The sequence below is a fragment of the Perca fluviatilis genome, chromosome 19 (assembly GCF_010015445.1).
Source record: "Perca fluviatilis chromosome 19, GENO_Pfluv_1.0, whole genome shotgun sequence".
Classification (NCBI taxonomy): Eukaryota; Metazoa; Chordata; class Actinopteri; order Perciformes; family Percidae; genus Perca; species Perca fluviatilis.
Genome location: NC_053130.1, coordinates 15,150,587 through 15,168,112, shown reverse-complemented (window position 1 = coordinate 15,168,112; position 17,526 = coordinate 15,150,587). Strand labels below are relative to the sequence as shown.

At 42.0% G+C, this 17,526-nt stretch overlaps 1 protein-coding gene across 2 annotated transcripts; it reads left to right on the top strand.

Moving 5' to 3' along the window:
* Positions 1-227: 227 nt before the first annotated feature.
* ptena (phosphatase and tensin homolog A) lies at positions 228-11,558 on the top strand. Of its 2 annotated transcripts, XM_039783207.1 has the most exons (10): positions 229-1,032; positions 4,917-5,001; positions 5,118-5,162; positions 5,259-5,302; positions 5,506-5,744; positions 6,170-6,311; positions 7,948-8,016; positions 8,535-8,701; positions 9,466-9,735; positions 10,431-11,558. In XM_039783207.1, exons 1-10 carry the CDS (start codon positions 954-956, stop codon positions 10,614-10,616), a joined length of 1,326 nt encoding a protein of 441 aa, XP_039639141.1. In that variant the 5' UTR covers positions 229-953; the 3' UTR covers positions 10,617-11,558. The 2 variants fall into 2 exon arrangements, with proteins under 2 accessions (XP_039639142.1, XP_039639141.1); XM_039783208.1 differs by lacking the exon at positions 7,948-8,016 and having other exon boundaries at positions 228-1,032.
* The last annotated feature ends 5,968 nt before the right edge of the window (positions 11,559-17,526 follow it).

Sequence of the window (17,526 nt, the reverse complement as noted above, 5' to 3'; positions counted from 1 at the left end):
CGTCGCATGCGGACTCACTTTATCCTTCCGCGAGAAGCACGTAATAACTCGATTGTTGCGCTTTTTAGGGTTAAAACGATTACATATGTAAGTAGTTGTTCATCGGATTCTAATATTTATTGTTGAAACAATATGAGTTAATGCTGCATTTGCCGGTTCAAATTAAACTGTGGAACTATATAGTGAAGGCGGCGGGATATTTGTTCTAATATCCCAGCCTGCTCTACCTTCTTTTTTTCCTTCGGTGGAGGCCATGATGGGAGCCTGAGAGTTCAGCTGGAGCGAGAGGAACGAGAAAAGAAGATGATTCCCCGGGACGGAACTGTCAAACCAATCTGTGCAGATTTCTGATCTTTGTATAGTCTATATACATTTAAGGTGGAGCCTGTCACTTTTTTTCAGATGTGTTCTTGGCAATCAGTCGATGACAATGTTGAATCGTTAGGAGGCTTTTGGATCGAAAAAGGAGCTAGCATAGCTGCGCTAGCTAACTCGTTAGCTAGCGAGCTAGCTACATCTAAGTGACTGGATACGGGTTTCGGGAACCGGTGAGTTCTCTATCCTCTTGCTGTCAATCGCGGCGGCTGCGATTGAGCCATCGGCTTGGACCGTGTCTGGCATCTAAAGGACAACTGCATGTATTTAATTCGGGGGTGTTTGCAAGACGATTTGCAGGATTGGGAAAGTCGGGCCTGCACGGAGGAGCAGAGCAAGGCCCGTCTTTATGATCCAGAGGAAGCCTTTCTAATCCTACCGACAGCCACCGCTAGCTCTGCTGGCTAGCACGTCTCTGCGAGGACCTGCAGAATTCAGAGAGCAGCCAGCGACGGAGAGCAGACCCACTGACTGCGACATACACGATAATACAGCAAATCCTAGGAAAAAAAAAACTGTTCTCATCATTTAACCATAACGTTACCCCATATAGACTCCTGTCACCTGCTAACGTTACAATGGCTGCGATTATAAAAGAAATGGTCAGCCGGAACAAAAGGAGATATCAAGAGGATGGGTTCGACCTGGACTTAACATGTATCCTTTCCTATGTCCCTTATTTTCACGGCATCCGGAACATTAACTAGTAACGAGTAATCGTTGCATTGAGTAGTAGAGCTGGAACCAGACATGTCAGTGGAGTAACGTGAGGTAGTTAGCTTACCTGCTAACTTAGCGAGCTGGCTAGTTGGTCAGAGAGCGCAGCTTTGCTGTCACCCAGCATGTTTGAAAGATGGTGGATCTGTCAAACCAGCACGCATAAATGTCACAGTCGTATTATTGCTGGAAACCCCCTTTTCACTGGACATTAGTTCGTGTTTTGGAAAAACGACAGGGCATTTAACTTGCATACCAGTCACCCAGCGGTGGACCTAGCTTGAGGTTGTAAAATTGTTAGCGGCATTGAGTAGTTTTTCTTTTTTTATTATTCTTGTATTAGTTGGTGTTTGAAGGCAGGTAGATGGTGTCTAGTATTCATCTCAGAATGTCTTTCTACTTAATGTTTTATGTTTATAAATCTGGATAGACTATAGGGTAGGTTTCTGGTGTATGATGCAAATAGCTGAAAAGACTAACATCCCTGATGTACACTCACCCTTGCCTAACCTGTGTCCTCTATGGGTGAGTATTCATTGATGGATTTCAACAAATCTTTGAAAATCTAATTAACAAATTCCTTTCCCTTTGTGGAGATACAATCATTTCCAGCTTTAAGCATTGCTATTTCAGTCCCTCTGCAGGACTCATTTCTCATCTATTACCACTGATAATAGTTGACCTGGTTCCCTAGTGCAGTACCACTGATACTGGAGTTGGTATTTTTAGGTTTTTGGCTGGTGATAAACTAGATTAACAACTGATGTGGTTGAACATGGACGGCTGAATGCAAAATCTATTGTCTGACAGTACTGAGAGAGGGTCATGGTTATAGTTGGATGTACATTTGACTTTTTATTAGGATTTCAAAAATCCTTTTCGGCCTTTTGAGTCCCGAGTTTGGCATTTCTCGTTTCAGAGTTGAAACAAGTAGACGAATAATGGATGAGTCAATTTTGATAATTGGTTGATGTTTTTCTTTCTTTCTTTGTTGCAGAAATTCACTGCCTCCACCTTCTCAAATGTGAAAATGTGCCTGTTTTCTTAGTCTTAAATGATATTAAATTAAAAATCGTTGTTTTGGACTGTTGGGTTATTGGCCAAAACAAGGCCTTGGAAGATGCCAACTTAGGCTATGGGAAATTGTAATGGAACATTTTTTTAACTACTTTTTTGACCCCTTTATAAACTGACTAATGACTAATCGGATGGGTATGGGGCAAATTAATAGATAATGAAAATGATTCTAAATTTCATCCCTATCTGGATCCGTTCAGCATGTAATTTAAACAGGTCTTGTTATTTATGGACATAATTTGCTCTGGTTATCATCAGTAATTGTTCCATTAACTTGGCAACGTTGCTCAATAGTTTTGTGTTTTTGTAGAAGAATGTAAATGTGAAGCTGAGTGCTAGTTACCTTGATTCAATACTGCCACTATCGATAACATATTGAACAGAAGTGTCAGCTGGGATGCATGTTTGACTGCAGATGCTGAAGAGTGTGCATCACAATATTTGATCAGATGCTTCTCACCTGGTTTTCTAATGTGGTAAAGCTTGTGGCATGACTTGTCTCTAGAGCTTTGTGCAGGTGTGAAGGGTGCACGCCACTCAAAGGTGGCATCTTTCTTTGGCTTGAAGTCTCCTCTTGTTCAGATGTGGGCCCTTTCTAACCATCCCTTTCATCATTTTTGGCATGGTGTCTAAAAACAATATGGGCTCGCTGCAGTTATGTAATGCAGTATCACAGTTCTGGGAATTGCCCTTAAAATAGTTACCAGTGATCTTGTATTAGTGTTGCTGTCTGAGAGCTTTCTCCCTCTCTTACCCTCTCAACCCACCACCTCTCCTTTGCTCTTTTTCTTTACTACTCCCACTGTAATTCTCCTCCCTGTGCTTGTCCCCTTTCCTCTGCTCTCCTCCTTTCCTTTCCTCCCCACCCCCTCCTCACTCAGCGCTCGCCCGTTCCCACTCTCCCTTTCCCCCCCTCTCTCTTGCTCTCAGTTGTGGATTTGGCGTATGCATAGAGCTAAGGCAGGGATGGCTTTAAAGAAAAGGCGTGCCTGAAATGGCAGATTTTCTTTCTTTTTTTTTTCCCTCCTACTTGGAGCTTCCGTCGGGGGTCCCGTATGTGCGTTTCCTCCCAGCTGCATAGACCAAGCCCCCCCATGCCCTGGGCTGAGGCTCTCCTGGGAGCTCTGGAGCTTTTTTAGAATAGACTGACTGGGATCACTTTGCCATTAGGTCCAAGTGTTGGCATAGCCAATCAAATAGTATAGAAAAGCTGTATTTGGCTCCTAATTAAGTCTTTGAGGCATTAATGGATGGGATTATGGCACAGTGTGTACAGATAGGCTTCTCCGTCCTGAGCTAAAGGGAAGTAGCTTGGCTGTATGCAAATAATACTATAGATTTGCTATTGGGCTTGTGGAATTCATGCATCAAGACCTGTGTTGATGCATGTTCTGGATTCCAACATGTTTCTATACCAGCAGGTCTACTGATAGAACAGTGCACCATGGAAAGGGTTGTTCTTGTGTGTTTTTGCATGTGCAGGTACTGGTGTGCACACCAGCTAAGCCAGAGTTGTCAGATGCGTGTGTCAAATTTTTCTGACCAGTTAAAAAGTGATTTGACTCTGGGGAAAATGGGTCTGCTCAAATGAAACCGACACATCCAATTAGAAATATTCAGCTTTTCTATTTTTGACACCGTGGCACAGGAAGTGTAAGAAAAGGTTGCCCTTTAGTCAGTGGTTAAAGTGTGAAATCCCACAGCCATGGCGACAAGCAGACTTCAGTTACAGGTAGGCGTTGCAGCCGAGCCTCAAAGACATGCGCGCCAACTTAATTATTCTTTTCTCTGCAACATGACACCCATGTGTGCCTTTAACATTGTATGTATGTATGTCACCGTATAATTGGCTACGACATTTTCCATCGCCATCCTGCGCCGAAATATTGAGGACCGTTTGATGATGTACTGGTGTAGCACGAGCGAGGTGGTGCAAACAGAAGTTAGACTGGTAGTGGAATCAGGTGCATGCGGTTCGCACTTGTCTTGTCCATCACCGCATGTCATAGGAACGCAACAGCTTCCTTCTGCTGCATGTGCAACCTGCGAGTCGTAACACAAAGGACTTATTGTCTGAACCATTTTCTACCGGTGCGTCTTCATGTTGCCTACGTTCGATATCATAGATATTCAAATTGTTCCGGCTGAGCTTGAAAGAGGGATAAGCCGAACATTTGCAATCATCCCAATATAACTTTGGGCTCTAAAAATAAATGCAGGTCAGGGAGCGGAGACTCTCCTCGTGCACCCTCATGTGGGCCTGGCTCGTGCAGGAGAGCAGTTACTCCCATCCTCTCTGCCTGCTTCTAACTGTCAAGGCCATCTGTCACCACACACACACACACACACACACACACACACACACACACACACACACACACACACACACACACACACATCCCTTCTATGTGCTCCCATCTATCCATAACTACAATGACACTCTCATGTTGACATTGTCTGAAACTTTTTTATACTCTGCTCTACACCGCTGCCTGTCTTTGCATTCTTGTCATTGAGCTCAAATGGCAAATTCTTACGCATTGTAACTTCTTTCAGCTAAAGAAATGCATTTCATTTTGAGTCTTGTTATATAGCTCTTGAAAGCATAGGCAGAACTACTTATTCTTCCAGTTAAAGATGTGGCACTGGGCCCCTCTTTATTTGCTGCTTTCATGCCTTCTTTTCTGAATAGGCTTGATTTCCACAGTCCTGCACAATGTACATTACCTTGACCCCTGCCTAAACAGATATCTACCCAAACATCATCGCAATGGGCTTTCCAGCGGAGAGACTCGAAGGCGTGTACAGAAACAATATAGACGATGTAGTACGGTGAGTTATGTGATAATAGAAAAGGGAAATGTAAGAAAGTACTTTTATTAGAGAATATTGGTGTCTATTCGTTTTGCTCTGGCACGTAAATATATTATGTTCTCTCCTGCAAACAGGTTTTTGGATTCAAAGCATAAAAACCATTACAAAATCTACAACCTGTAAGTGTTCCACATTTTCTTTATACCTGAACTGCTCTTTGTTTGCTTCATAACTTCCTCTGTGTGTTTGCTAACGTGATTGTCTTCCCATTTCAGCTGCGCAGAAAGACACTACGATGCTGCCAAATTTAACTGCAGAGGTAGGCTGCTTTATATGTTCCATAGATGCTTTTCCTCAGTCTGACCTAAAAGCTTGATGACACAAGGTCCGGAGAAAAAAAAAAAAAATCCCACAAGATGTCTAGCGTGTCTTCCTCCCTGTCTTGTCCCCTCTGACCTGCTTGATCTGTGTCCTCATTTCTTTTCTTCTCTGGTTACAACTTTACGTCCCGTCACGCATCAGTTGCACAGTACCCCTTCGAAGACCACAACCCTCCTCAGCTGGAGCTAATTAAGCCGTTTTGTGAAGACCTGGACCAGTGGCTCAGCGAGGATGACAATCACGTGGCGGCCATCCACTGCAAGGCCGGGAAGGGCCGCACTGGAGTCATGATCTGCGCCTATCTCCTCCATCGCGGCAAATTCCTAGAGGCCCAAGAAGCGCTCGACTTTTACGGAGAAGTCAGGACAAGGGACAAGAAGGTGATATGTCCATCTGAGACCAAATGTCTCAACACAGCAGCCGTTTATCACTTCAGATCAATTGTTGCAACTAGGGCTTTTTTATTTTCATTATCGATTAGTCTGCCGATTTATTTAGTTTTGTCCATTTATCAGAAAATTGTGAAAATAATAGCATTTTCCCAGATTCTAAGGTGACCTAGTGAAATTGCTTTTCCAAAATCTACATAAGGTAATAACAATAATCTATGTAAAACAGAGAGAAGCAGAAAATACTGGTCACAGATCATATTTGGCGTTTTTGCTTTCAAAGTGACTTGATCACTTGTCATTTTTTCTTTATTTGTTTTGTTCCAGCTCTAGTTGCAAACACTTGGAACACACACAGAAAAGAGCCAGCCATTTTGTACGTTCCGGATCTCTAAACATTGTCACTGTTGTTGCAGGGAGTAACGATCCCGAGCCAGCGCCGCTACGTCTACTACTACAGCTACCTACTGAAGAACCAGCTAGAGTACAAGCCGGTGGCTCTCCTCTTCCACAAAATGGTGTTCGAGACTCTCCCTATGTTCAGCGGGGGCACCTGCAGTGAGTCACGCTCATGTTCAACTTTAACTCCAAACTAGGGCGTAGGCACGCATATCCCTGTTCAAACGGAACGAGAGACTTGGATGTGCTGTGCACTGTAGGGCTCACCCACGCTGCAGTTCAGCACCATAGAGCCGCGCAGGTCATCGACGGTGGAGTTGAGTCGTCCTGTGCCGGCAGTTTTAAAATCAAGTGTGGCCGAATTTCGCTGTAGTATTTTTAGACCTTTTGACTCACAAGGGCAGCTTCTTATTGATCAAGTCCTCTTGCTGCTGCTTACAACGAGGCCAACTCATTCTCTGCCCACAAAAATTACGTTTTCAGTCAGACACCTCTATTTGTCATGACGACATTTTCAAATGTTATCAGGATCATAGGATGTCTGTTCTTTGACTTCTCCCACTTGAGAAAAACAAAAATTGGTAAGAGGTTTTTGAGATAACAAAACGAGTAAAATTTTTAACTCAAACTTGTGCAAAATTGAGCATTTGAGCCATTTTTTTTAATTTATTTTTTTAGCTTCCTCATGAGGATTGCTTTCATTTGTTCATTTTCTGCTGTGCAATACTTTTTTTTTTTTTTGTGCACACTATTCAGAGAAATTACAATATGCACTGTTTAAACAGAGTAGAACACTTAACGCGCTGCACGAGGGAAGTACACGCACACACTGGACAGTACAGTCAAAGCCAGATACGCTTTGTGTGCTTTACTCGCATGTAACCAGGAAGTAACTAAAAGTCAGTAAAGGTATTAAATATTTGGGTCAATGATTTCTTTTTCTTTTTTTACATGCGTTAATAAGTCACTGTAGTTGATTTCAGTCGTGTGTGTGTGTGAGACTAGTAATATGCTTGATTGTAAAAGTGTACTGAAACCAAAATGTTATCATTTAACATCAGTACTGATTTTTAGCTCTCCATATCCTCTAACTTATACCGTAATTCAACTTAAGTCACCCAAACTGAGACATTTGTGAGTTCTTTGGTGAAATATCTAAGCAGATAATGAGACTTTTTTGGTTAAATAGGTTTAATAGTTCTCATGTTATTTTATTTTTTTATTTCTCAAAATGTGTCTGAGACACACAATGTTGTACCTTTTCATGCATCTAATTTGTCCATTATTATAAACTATCTGGTGCTTTTTCACCCTTAACACCTGGCTGTGCTGAATATTCCCTGACTGTATTTCCTCCTAACACTCCCTTGAAAAAGGCCCTATTCTGAGTTTGACGTCTTAATACATGTACACACCCACAGGTTTGACTTCACCATAGCCGTAAAAAAAGGAGAAGCAAGTTTGATAATTCTGTTACAAATACCCTCCATGTCACACATTTGTTTTTCTTTTCTTTTTTTAATTCACAAAAGACAACTGAAATGTCTTTTTGGTTGTCAGCAATGTCAAGTACCCCCTTCCCCTTTGAGCATCTTACAATCCGCCAGGTCAAATGTTTTAAGATGCATAACTCCACTTTAAAGCCACGTACTATATGTTGTTTTTAAGAAAAGCTATGTCGATGCTAATATCTGTAAATATTTGTGTAGAGCTGTTGTTTGTGCCTGCTGTGCTGTGAAGCCCCTGACAGGCCAGCCAGGTCCTGTTAATGATAATCTCCTTCTTTCTCTCTAAGGGGACAGTACCTTTAAAAACAGGAGCGAGCCGACCCCTCAGGGCTTCAAGAAAGGGAATTGGCATTGGGGTAAATGAGCCTTTCATCCATTATCATTTCACTCATTTGCCTTTTTTATATGGCCCCAGAGATCCACTAGGCAGGAGCCTTCTGATCTAGGCATGTTGCCTAACAGGATATAGGACTAGTTTACAGGTATATGAAGTTCTTTCCAACACCACTCCCACCCAGCAGGAAAAAAGAAGGGTTCAAATTCTTCTATATGTAACGTAACGTGTTGCGCCGGTCCAAGACCGTGACTGTCTGTCAGAATAGGGTCATATGCCTCTGGGTCTGGGTCTCTTTGGGTGTTACATTTTGTGGGCTTTCCCCTTCCTCTCATTAATTTTAATATACTGTTTTCACTTATTCAGGGAGGGGGGAGGTGGTGGTGTGCTGTTTCTTTTTCTCAAACTCATGTTATAACACTGCTGTCATGTCTAGCCCTTTTGATTCACTCACTCTTCTTGTGTTTTCTGTCTCTTCTCCTCACAAATCTCACAATCTTGGTGCAACGCTGACCTTTTATTTTTTATTTTTTTTTGCAGATCCCCAGTTTGTGGTTTACCAGCTAAAAGTGAAGATTCACACGTCGAACCCCGCTCAGACGCGGCGCGAGGACAAGCACATGTTTTTCGAGTTCCCCCAGCCGCTGCCAGTTTGTGGAGACATCAAAGTGGAGTTCTTCCATAAACAGAATAAGATGATGAAGAAGGTTAGTTGTGTGTTCAGGGGCTTTCATTGTAGCTTAGTTTCACACATTTCCGTCGGTCATGAAGAGCTTATTTAAGCTGTTGATTTGTCATGACGTTTGCTAGGTCAAAGAACAATAAATGGGCATTTATCTAAGCATTTTCTTGATGAGCTTGCTGCCAACAATTATGCTTTCTTTTTAGGACAAGGCTCATAGCATTCTGAGTTTGTTTTTTTTCTTTAACAAATCCCATGAAAATGCAACTTAAGTATAGTTGTTTTTTTTTCTTGCAAAAGCCTGATGTAGTGTATTCTTCTCTGCCATAGACCTCTTTTCTTGTCCAAAAACTATTAAAAACTCATCAATTGGCCAATGTTATTAGTTCCAATGTTACTTCATTAGCAGGGCACTGTAGTTTTATTTTGAATCGATCCGTCCTGCTGCCATAAATACTTGAGAGAATAGATAGATAGATAGATAGATAGATAGATAGATAGATAGATAGATAGATAGATATTCAATCAATCATTCACATCTTCAATAGAAACAAATGGGCTCGAAGCTGAGTGCCACACCACTGTCTGTGGTAGGGAAGTCTGAAAGTACCTAGAGACGGACTAACACATTGATGGTTAACATATATATTTTTTTTTATCATTTATTTGACAATAAGAAAAATATAGAATAACACCAGCCGTATTTAAAAAAAAAAAAAAAAAGTTCCTTTTTTTTAATTCTCTATTTCGCCCAATTTCTCAATAAATCTCATTAACTCTGCCCTTCAGGATAAAATGTTTCACTTCTGGGTGAACACGTTCTTCATCCCTGGACCAGAGGAGAGCGCGGACAAGATAGAGAACGGGGCGGTGAACAACGCAGACAGCCAGCAGGGGGTCCCGGCACCGGGCCAGGGCCAGCCGCAGAGCGCCGAGTGCAGGGAAAGCGGCAGGGAAAGCGACCGGGACAGGGACTACCTCATCCTGACGCTCACTAAGAACGACTTGGACAAGGCCAACAAAGACAAAGCTAACCGCTACTTCTCGCCAAACTTCAAGGTAAGGATTTCATTTGGATATTTGCTGGATAAAAGGATTGATTGTTATATTTAAAGGTCCCATGACATGGTGCTCTTTGGATGCTTTTATATAGGCCCTAGTGGTCCCTTAATACTGTATCTGAAGTCTCTTTCCCGAAAGTAAGCCTTGGTGCAGAATTACAGCCACTAGAGCCAGTCCCACAATGAGCTTTCCTTAGTATGTGCCATTTCTGAGAGGGTGGGGGGGGGGCGCAAGGTGGAGGGTGGGGGTGTGGCCTTGACCAACTGCCACTTTGCTCGTTTGAAAGCCAAGATGTCTCTCTCTCATAGGTTGGCCAAATTCTCTGTGTGGGCAAAGCAGAGAAAGGGGAGGTAACCTTGCTCCTTATGACCTCATAAGGAGAAGATTCCAGATCGGCTCATCTGAGCTTTCATTTTCTCAAAGGCAGAGCAGGATACCCAGGGCTCGGTTTACACCTATCACCATTTCTAGCCACTGGGGGACCATAGGCAGGCTGGGGGAACTCATATTAATGTTAAAAAAACCTCCATAGTGACATTTTCATGCCATGGGACCTTTTAAGTCTGTCAAATCAGTCATTAGTTTTATCTATGATTGCTGCTATACAAAGTAATGGAAGGAGCAATGATGAGACTTGTTTGCTATCATTTTAATGCACAGACTGAAGTTAGTTTCTTAACTTGCAATTCCAGGTGAAGTTGTATTTTACGAAAACCGTGGAGGAGCCTTCGAATTCTGAGGCAAGCACTTCGACATCCGTCACCCCGGACGTTAGCGACAATGAGCCAGACCATTATCGATACTCTGACACCACTGACTCTGATCCGGAAAATGAACCTTTTGATGAAGAGCAGCACACGCAAATCACAAAAGTGTGAACTCTTTTTAAACAGGAAAAGAAGAAATTATACACAAGAAAAAAAGGAGAAAACTTGAATATAAACTCAAAAGAAGAACCTTTGTCCCTTCCCTCCCCCAGACGGCAATAGAATATCATCATGTCAAATGCCAATTTTAGGGAAAAAAAGATAAATATCCTGACCAATATATTGTTTTTTTTTTTTTGTTTCTTTCTTTTTTTCTTTGGCAGGGCCATGTACCATGTGCGAGGTATTGACACTGTTGCCCCATGGGAAAAGGTGCTGTAGCTATAAAAATGTGTATATATATATCTATATACATACGTATATGTATATACATATATACATGCATATAAACTTTTTTTGTGTCAAAGACAATGGAAAGAGTACCACAATCAGGAGATGGGAGTTGAAGTGTGGGAGAAGATAGAAGAAAGAAAGAAAGATATACTAGGATTATGCTGCTCCTTCTCCTGTCTAAACCAAGGCCAGTGCTGCAGTCACTTTGTTTCACTCCCTCTCTTCTCCTCCTCCTCCCCCCCCTCCCTTCTCCTTTCATCTTTTACTCTCTCTCCCCCCTCCATCCTATCCTCCTTCCTATCCTCCTTTTACTGTGAATGCTTCTTGTGCTCTTTGCAGGCTGTCTCACGTGACTTTTGGTCTTTGTGCAGTACAAACTGCATGCGGGCAGTGGGTTTGGGGTGGGCGGGGTTATGAAGAGGCTGTGATGATGTCTAAAGCATTGCCATTCCTGTTCCCACTGTGTATACGTTAAATTATGCAGAACAAGGCATCCCATGTAATTGTTAATGTTTTTTTTTTATCCTAAGATAATAAAAATATAATACACAACAGCAGGGAGACAAGTGTTTGCAATAATGTCAACACTACATTTAAAGGACAATGGTGATTTGCATGTATTGGAATTGGCGTCCATCCCTAATAAATGTATGCAATGTTGTCTTTTCTTAAAGAAACAAGCTTTGAGATGTGTCTTCTGCGTGGGGTTCCCCAGTGCTTCGAGTCATGCTCAGAAAATTACATCAGGTTTATGTAATGTTCTCCCTTTTTGCTGTTCGCAGTTAATGAAAATCATGCAGAGCGCAAATGAATTTTGCGATTACGAAGTTGTCCTCAAATGATGAAGCCAATGCAGTCTAACTTGACACCGTTGCTGTCAACTGAAGTCATGATTTTAAGTGACAGCTCCCAGACCACTTAACTTGAGCATGTGAGTCGCTGGAGGAAAATGTGCACTGCACTCAATGAGAAAAATGCTGTAAAGCAGGTTGTCGCTGCAGCTGCTGGAGCTGTGTTAACAGTAACTTCCTGCTTTAAAGGTCAGCACTGCAAATAGCTGGTGCGACCTGATGTAGGGAAGTGATGGAAGGATTATTATTGAAAGTTCAACTGAGGGCAAAGAGCCCACTTCAAACCCATAAGTGACTCAACCAGGGAGCTGAGCACTGACCGTACAATAATGTTAATCGGTGAGAAAAGGCATATGCATCTGTTTATCAAAGCAACCGTTTAAACTCTTCGAAACTTGTCTGCTAATTACATTTCACACAACTGAGCTTACGCTTGTATGGAGAACCTTTTGTTGCGATATTTCTGCCAAATATTTCCATTTCCTGAATTGATTTCAAAGTAAACTGACCTCCTTTTTAACATTTTTTTTTTTTTTTTTAGCATTTATGAGCCAAACGCAGCCTGACCTCATACCAAACCAGCAGTGTCGCATGCACAGTGGTCGCTGCTGGGTAATCAAGGCGTTCTCCACATGAAATGAGCAGAGGAAGGAAAAGGCTACCAGCCCAGGAGGGAGGAGCGCGAGGCCTCGGGTAGATGGAGCCTGCTTCGCTTGCAGGCTTGTGCGACTCTCCCAAATGAAAGTGTAACAGGATTAACTACCATGTCACTGTGATAGCAGAGCAGAGAGTGGCCCAAAGTCTCCTGATAATAAAATAAAGTATGAATTAAACATATTTTTTATATATATATATATATATATATATATATATAAGTTCCCCCTTTCCTTTTTACCTTTTCTATTTAAACTTTTTAATCCTCGGCTCTCTTGTGTTTGATAGAGACATCAAAGCCAAACCAGTGCAGCGTCAAATGAGACAGGCAGTAGTCGCAGGGGCCCCGACTGTAATTGGCTGAGCTGAGAAGGAGGAAGAGACTCTGGTAGATTATTAATGAATGTGCTGTGCTGGGTTGAGGGATGCCTCAGCTCTCCACAGGCAGGCGAGACTGAAGAGGGCTGACTTCAGTAGAGCGTTTGAGCCCGAGAGTCCACATTTTAAGCTTTTGATTGCCCTCCTCATCACATACATAAACACCGACACAGCAGCATCTGAAATATTAATCTAATCAATACGCTGCGTCATTTGTACGTCTCTGACCACCGGCTCCTCTGTTGATTTTTCTGCATCAACCAGCTCTCTTGAAGATGAGACAAAAATGGAGGAACAGGAGTTTTGGAGGAATATTTACTTTTGTATATTTAAATCAGAATTTTTCTCCATTATGTGGGTCAGATATTATACATCCAGCTAAATAAAGATACACTGTTTTAGGGTGTGACGTAAAAAGAAACTGAACAAATGATATGGAATTGTATTCATGTTTCATCTACAATCTGATAGACAAATGGTTTTTTTTTTTGCTGTGCTGATGTCTTGATGACTGTTCCTTCTGAAAATGGCATTAAGAATAGGTTTGGTTTGCTGACAGTATTGAGACAGGAGTCAGTGGTGCAAATGCATCTTTTGAAAAAACTGTGAACTTATTGTCCCGTTGGCGACAGTGCTTTATTTTCCCTCTTCATTAACTATTTCATTGCATGAAACGCCAGAGGGGAGTAAACAGAACAGTAAAGAGAATCTTTAGAAGCTATTGTGACTGACTGTAGCTGGCCCGGCTGGGAGTTTTGTGGGTGGTGGTTGTTTGGTTCTGATTTAGTGGCTCATAATTGTTATTTAGTATCTCATAATATTGACATGAGCATTTGTCATGTATAACGGTCAATCATCTTTTGTTATGTTTTTTTTTTTTCTGGCAAAATATAGAGATTTAAGCATAGTATGATGACAAAATGAGGGGGTAGAGGAGTGTGTGGGGGTCAGTCTGGCCTACAAAGAGAAGATAAGCCCAAGCTGGTAACCCCATTTCCCTTCCATCTGTTGGTAGCAGTTGTAGAGCATGGCTGCACTCACCAGGACCTGGCAACCCATCCCCCAAGCCCTCTTTCTCTGGCTGACTGCACAGCTGTGTTGCGTTTGGATTAGGCCAAGAATAAAACAGGAAGTAGAAATTAAACAAAAGCTTAAACACACACACACACACACACACTCACTCACTCTTACACAGGCAGTCTAAGTTACCAAAGACTCAGCAGCAGCACGAGTGACAGCCTGTGGAAAAAGTGCACACACCCACATGTGTAGACCATCTCACACACACACACACACACACACACACACACACAAATAAATATACTACAGTATGAACAAAGTCATACTCTGCCTCCCACAGACTCACATAAGCCCAGGCGGGACCACAGGCATATCATCTCTCTGTGCCCACACTCATGCTCACACATATGGTCTTTTTACATGCTAAGTGCCTCTTTGCCTCTCCTTCCCTTTTCATGGTGGTCTGAGGAAAACTAGCAAGCACGCTCAATCGGTCTTGCAGCATGCCAGTATAATGATGCTAAAATGGGAGTATTTTGGTTATGAGATGACACGCATTTACATTAACATTATATTCATGACACAAATCACTCTGATTAATATGGATTCAATCTTATCATGCAACCACTGACATCCACAGATGTACAAACTTCTTTTTTTTAAATAAATATTATTAAACGTATTTTTGGGAATTTTTGTTTTTATGCAAGAATCCTGATTAATCTATTTTTGGTCGACCTTCAACAGCAGGAAAAGACTCATTGTGGATTGCAGGCATAATATGCCTTTGAAAGTAGCATCCACCAGCAACAAAAATCTGAGTAGAACACTAATGAGAATACATTATTAGATATTATCACTACATTATCCTTGTATAACATTTTAGCTCTTAAAAGTGGCATTATTTTCTATGCTGTGAACTTGCTCCATCTTTCAGCGAATCCTCTACGTGGTTTCTCTTTTTGTGTGAATGCACCAAAATAGCCCGACGACAGCCACAGGAACTATGGTGAATGAGGAAGTGGAATTGGGAAGAAGAAGGAGATGTTTGGAAACATGTAGCTGTACGTGTGCATGAAGTAGCACAGAGTTAATCTAGCTGGCAAGGTGCATTTGATGGAGATCCATTAAAGTGCTTCTCGTCATGAGTTGGACGTGCTGTTAACGAATATACGGTAAATGTTTTTCAGATGTTATTTTTACTGTCAAGACCTGAGTCAACTAATGAGTCACACCAGCTCTGTGTGTGTGTGTGTGTGTGTGTGCGTTTGTTGACATAGATATGCCAACATGCTTGACAGTCTGTGTGTGTTTATGGAAGCACACACAGCACATGGAAATACTTACTGTATTGCTGTCGCCTTTGACCCCTCCTCTTCTTCAACACATGCGCGCGCGCACGCACACACACACACACACACACACACACACACACACACACACACACACACACACACACACACACACAAAGTGCTTATTCTATGTGATCAATGAAGAGCATGTGTTTCCATTGTACTGAATAACACTCAACATGCATAGCCAGACGCAAAACAACGTGTACAGAACCTTTACCATAGAGCTCTGCATACATACAGCCAGCTCAGCATACATGCACACTCACATTTCTACAACAGGAACTTGCATTGTGTTTAGGGAACCCCGTAGTGAAAAGTGCTCCTGCTGCAGGGCTTTGCTGTGCTTTATGTGTGCATATTTGAAAATGTATGTTCATACACCAGAGCCTGTGCATTTATGAAACTTTACTTTGACAGGCTCGGATCCCTACCTGACTTTTACCCTGAAATCTTAGAGCGGGTGTAATCCTTCCCCCGAGCCTCCTCCTACTCCTCCTCGCTCTCTTCCCTCTCTCCATCTAGTGTCACCACGAGGGTAATATGAGGCATATGGCTGCTGATGACAGTCCCTAATCCTCACGCTGATGACTGATAGTTAACCGCGCACTCCATCCCCATCTCATCCTTACATACCAAGAACAAGGGAGGGAGACGCAAGCGTGTTCGGCTGATCAGCCTCCGCTCTCTGTCTCTCCCAGCTGAGAGTCATTATCTGAAATGACTGATGTGAGAGCGGCTGATGGACAAGACCGATACTAGTGTTTGTGCTGGAGAGTGAAAGTTAGAAATGGTACTGCAGACCTGCAGAATTTCAGAGAAGAGGAATTGCTTCAGGGTTTTACAGTTCATGAGATGCATACAAAAACAAGCCTTTACTGTACATCCTGAGAGTTTGTGGAGGAAATAGTCAGAATAAGGGATCCAAAATCTGGAAACACTCAAGTTTGGGTTCATTTTTAATTTTTAACAATACAGTGACTCTCAAACAGTCATCTTCAGCCAATGATGCATCCAGACACCGGTCTGCAACTTTCTGCATTTCTGGTTTACCCGTGGTTTAAAGTGAGCCTATGCATTTCTATCTGCCAGTTTTTATGCTCATTTTCAATTTGGAAAAAGTCCAAATATCGCAAAAAAAAAAAAAAGTATGCTTAGCTGAGGTTGAAAAGTTTGTGTAACGATAAAAAACAAAATACGATAAAGTGCAATGGAAACAGACTTAGCAGATAAATAAAAACATCCACTGAATCTTCGGCTCCACTAAAAAGACAGAAGAAAACATGGAGTTATGAGGAGACTGTAATGCTCCTCAAATGAAACAAACCTAAAACCATATTTCCATCAAGTTTTCTACATGATTTTCCATTTAGCTGGAGAATTAGTACCAGCTGTTTATATCAATGCGCTCAACTCCTATTGTTGACACAACGATAGCGGGATAGAAACACACATTCATTCGAATTTTCTTCAGCAGATTTTCTAGAAATTTGGTTAAAATTTGTGCTACTTTTGGATGGAAACCTGACTTATGTAACAATTGCTGAGCGGCCACTGTGGCCACAATTTATTTGCAATTACAAGATGATGGTTGATGGCATTTTAATAATAATGACATTTGGAGAAATATATTCACTTTCTTGCCAAGAGTTCGATGAGACGGTCAATACCACTCTCATATCTGTCGGGTTAAAAATGAAGCTACAGCCAGGAGATGGTTAGCTTAGCTTAGAATAAAGACTGTAAGCAGGGGGAGACAGCTAGCCTGGCTCTGTCCCAAGGTAAACACAAACACCTATCAACACCTTCAAAAAGGTCCCCGACATGATAAAAATCTTGTTTATTAATCCGTACAAAAGAAACAAAGTGTAAAAACGGAAATTTGTGGTTTTAAGGGGGGTTATGTGCCTGACTATTTCTTCGCCTTTCCAACTTTTCCAGTGGTTGCCTGGAAATGTCAAACTATTCTTTTAAACATGTGGAGAGGAAAAGAAAAGGTTTATACCAGCAACCAATGGTCCACACACTGGACCGGCTGAGCTACAGTTGCCCAGATAGTATGTCAGTTTCCTTTTAGATGAAAATATCCAACTTGGGGTGAGTAAACCTACATCCAAAACCAAAAGGTCTTTTTGTGATCTATTTGACAGTATGGTATGAATTTATTTAAACCTTCCTACCTATTTTCACCGTATTGGACGAAGCAGTGGGCAAGTGTGCAATGGAAATTTCTGGTGTACAATACTTGTACAAACAAGTGACATATGTGACATCCATAGGCCTAGTGGATGTCAGTCATGGGAGTGGGTAAGCGCAGTCCATCCTCCCATTTAGAGCCTGCCAGTCAGCCAGCCACTCAACCAGCCCTGGAAC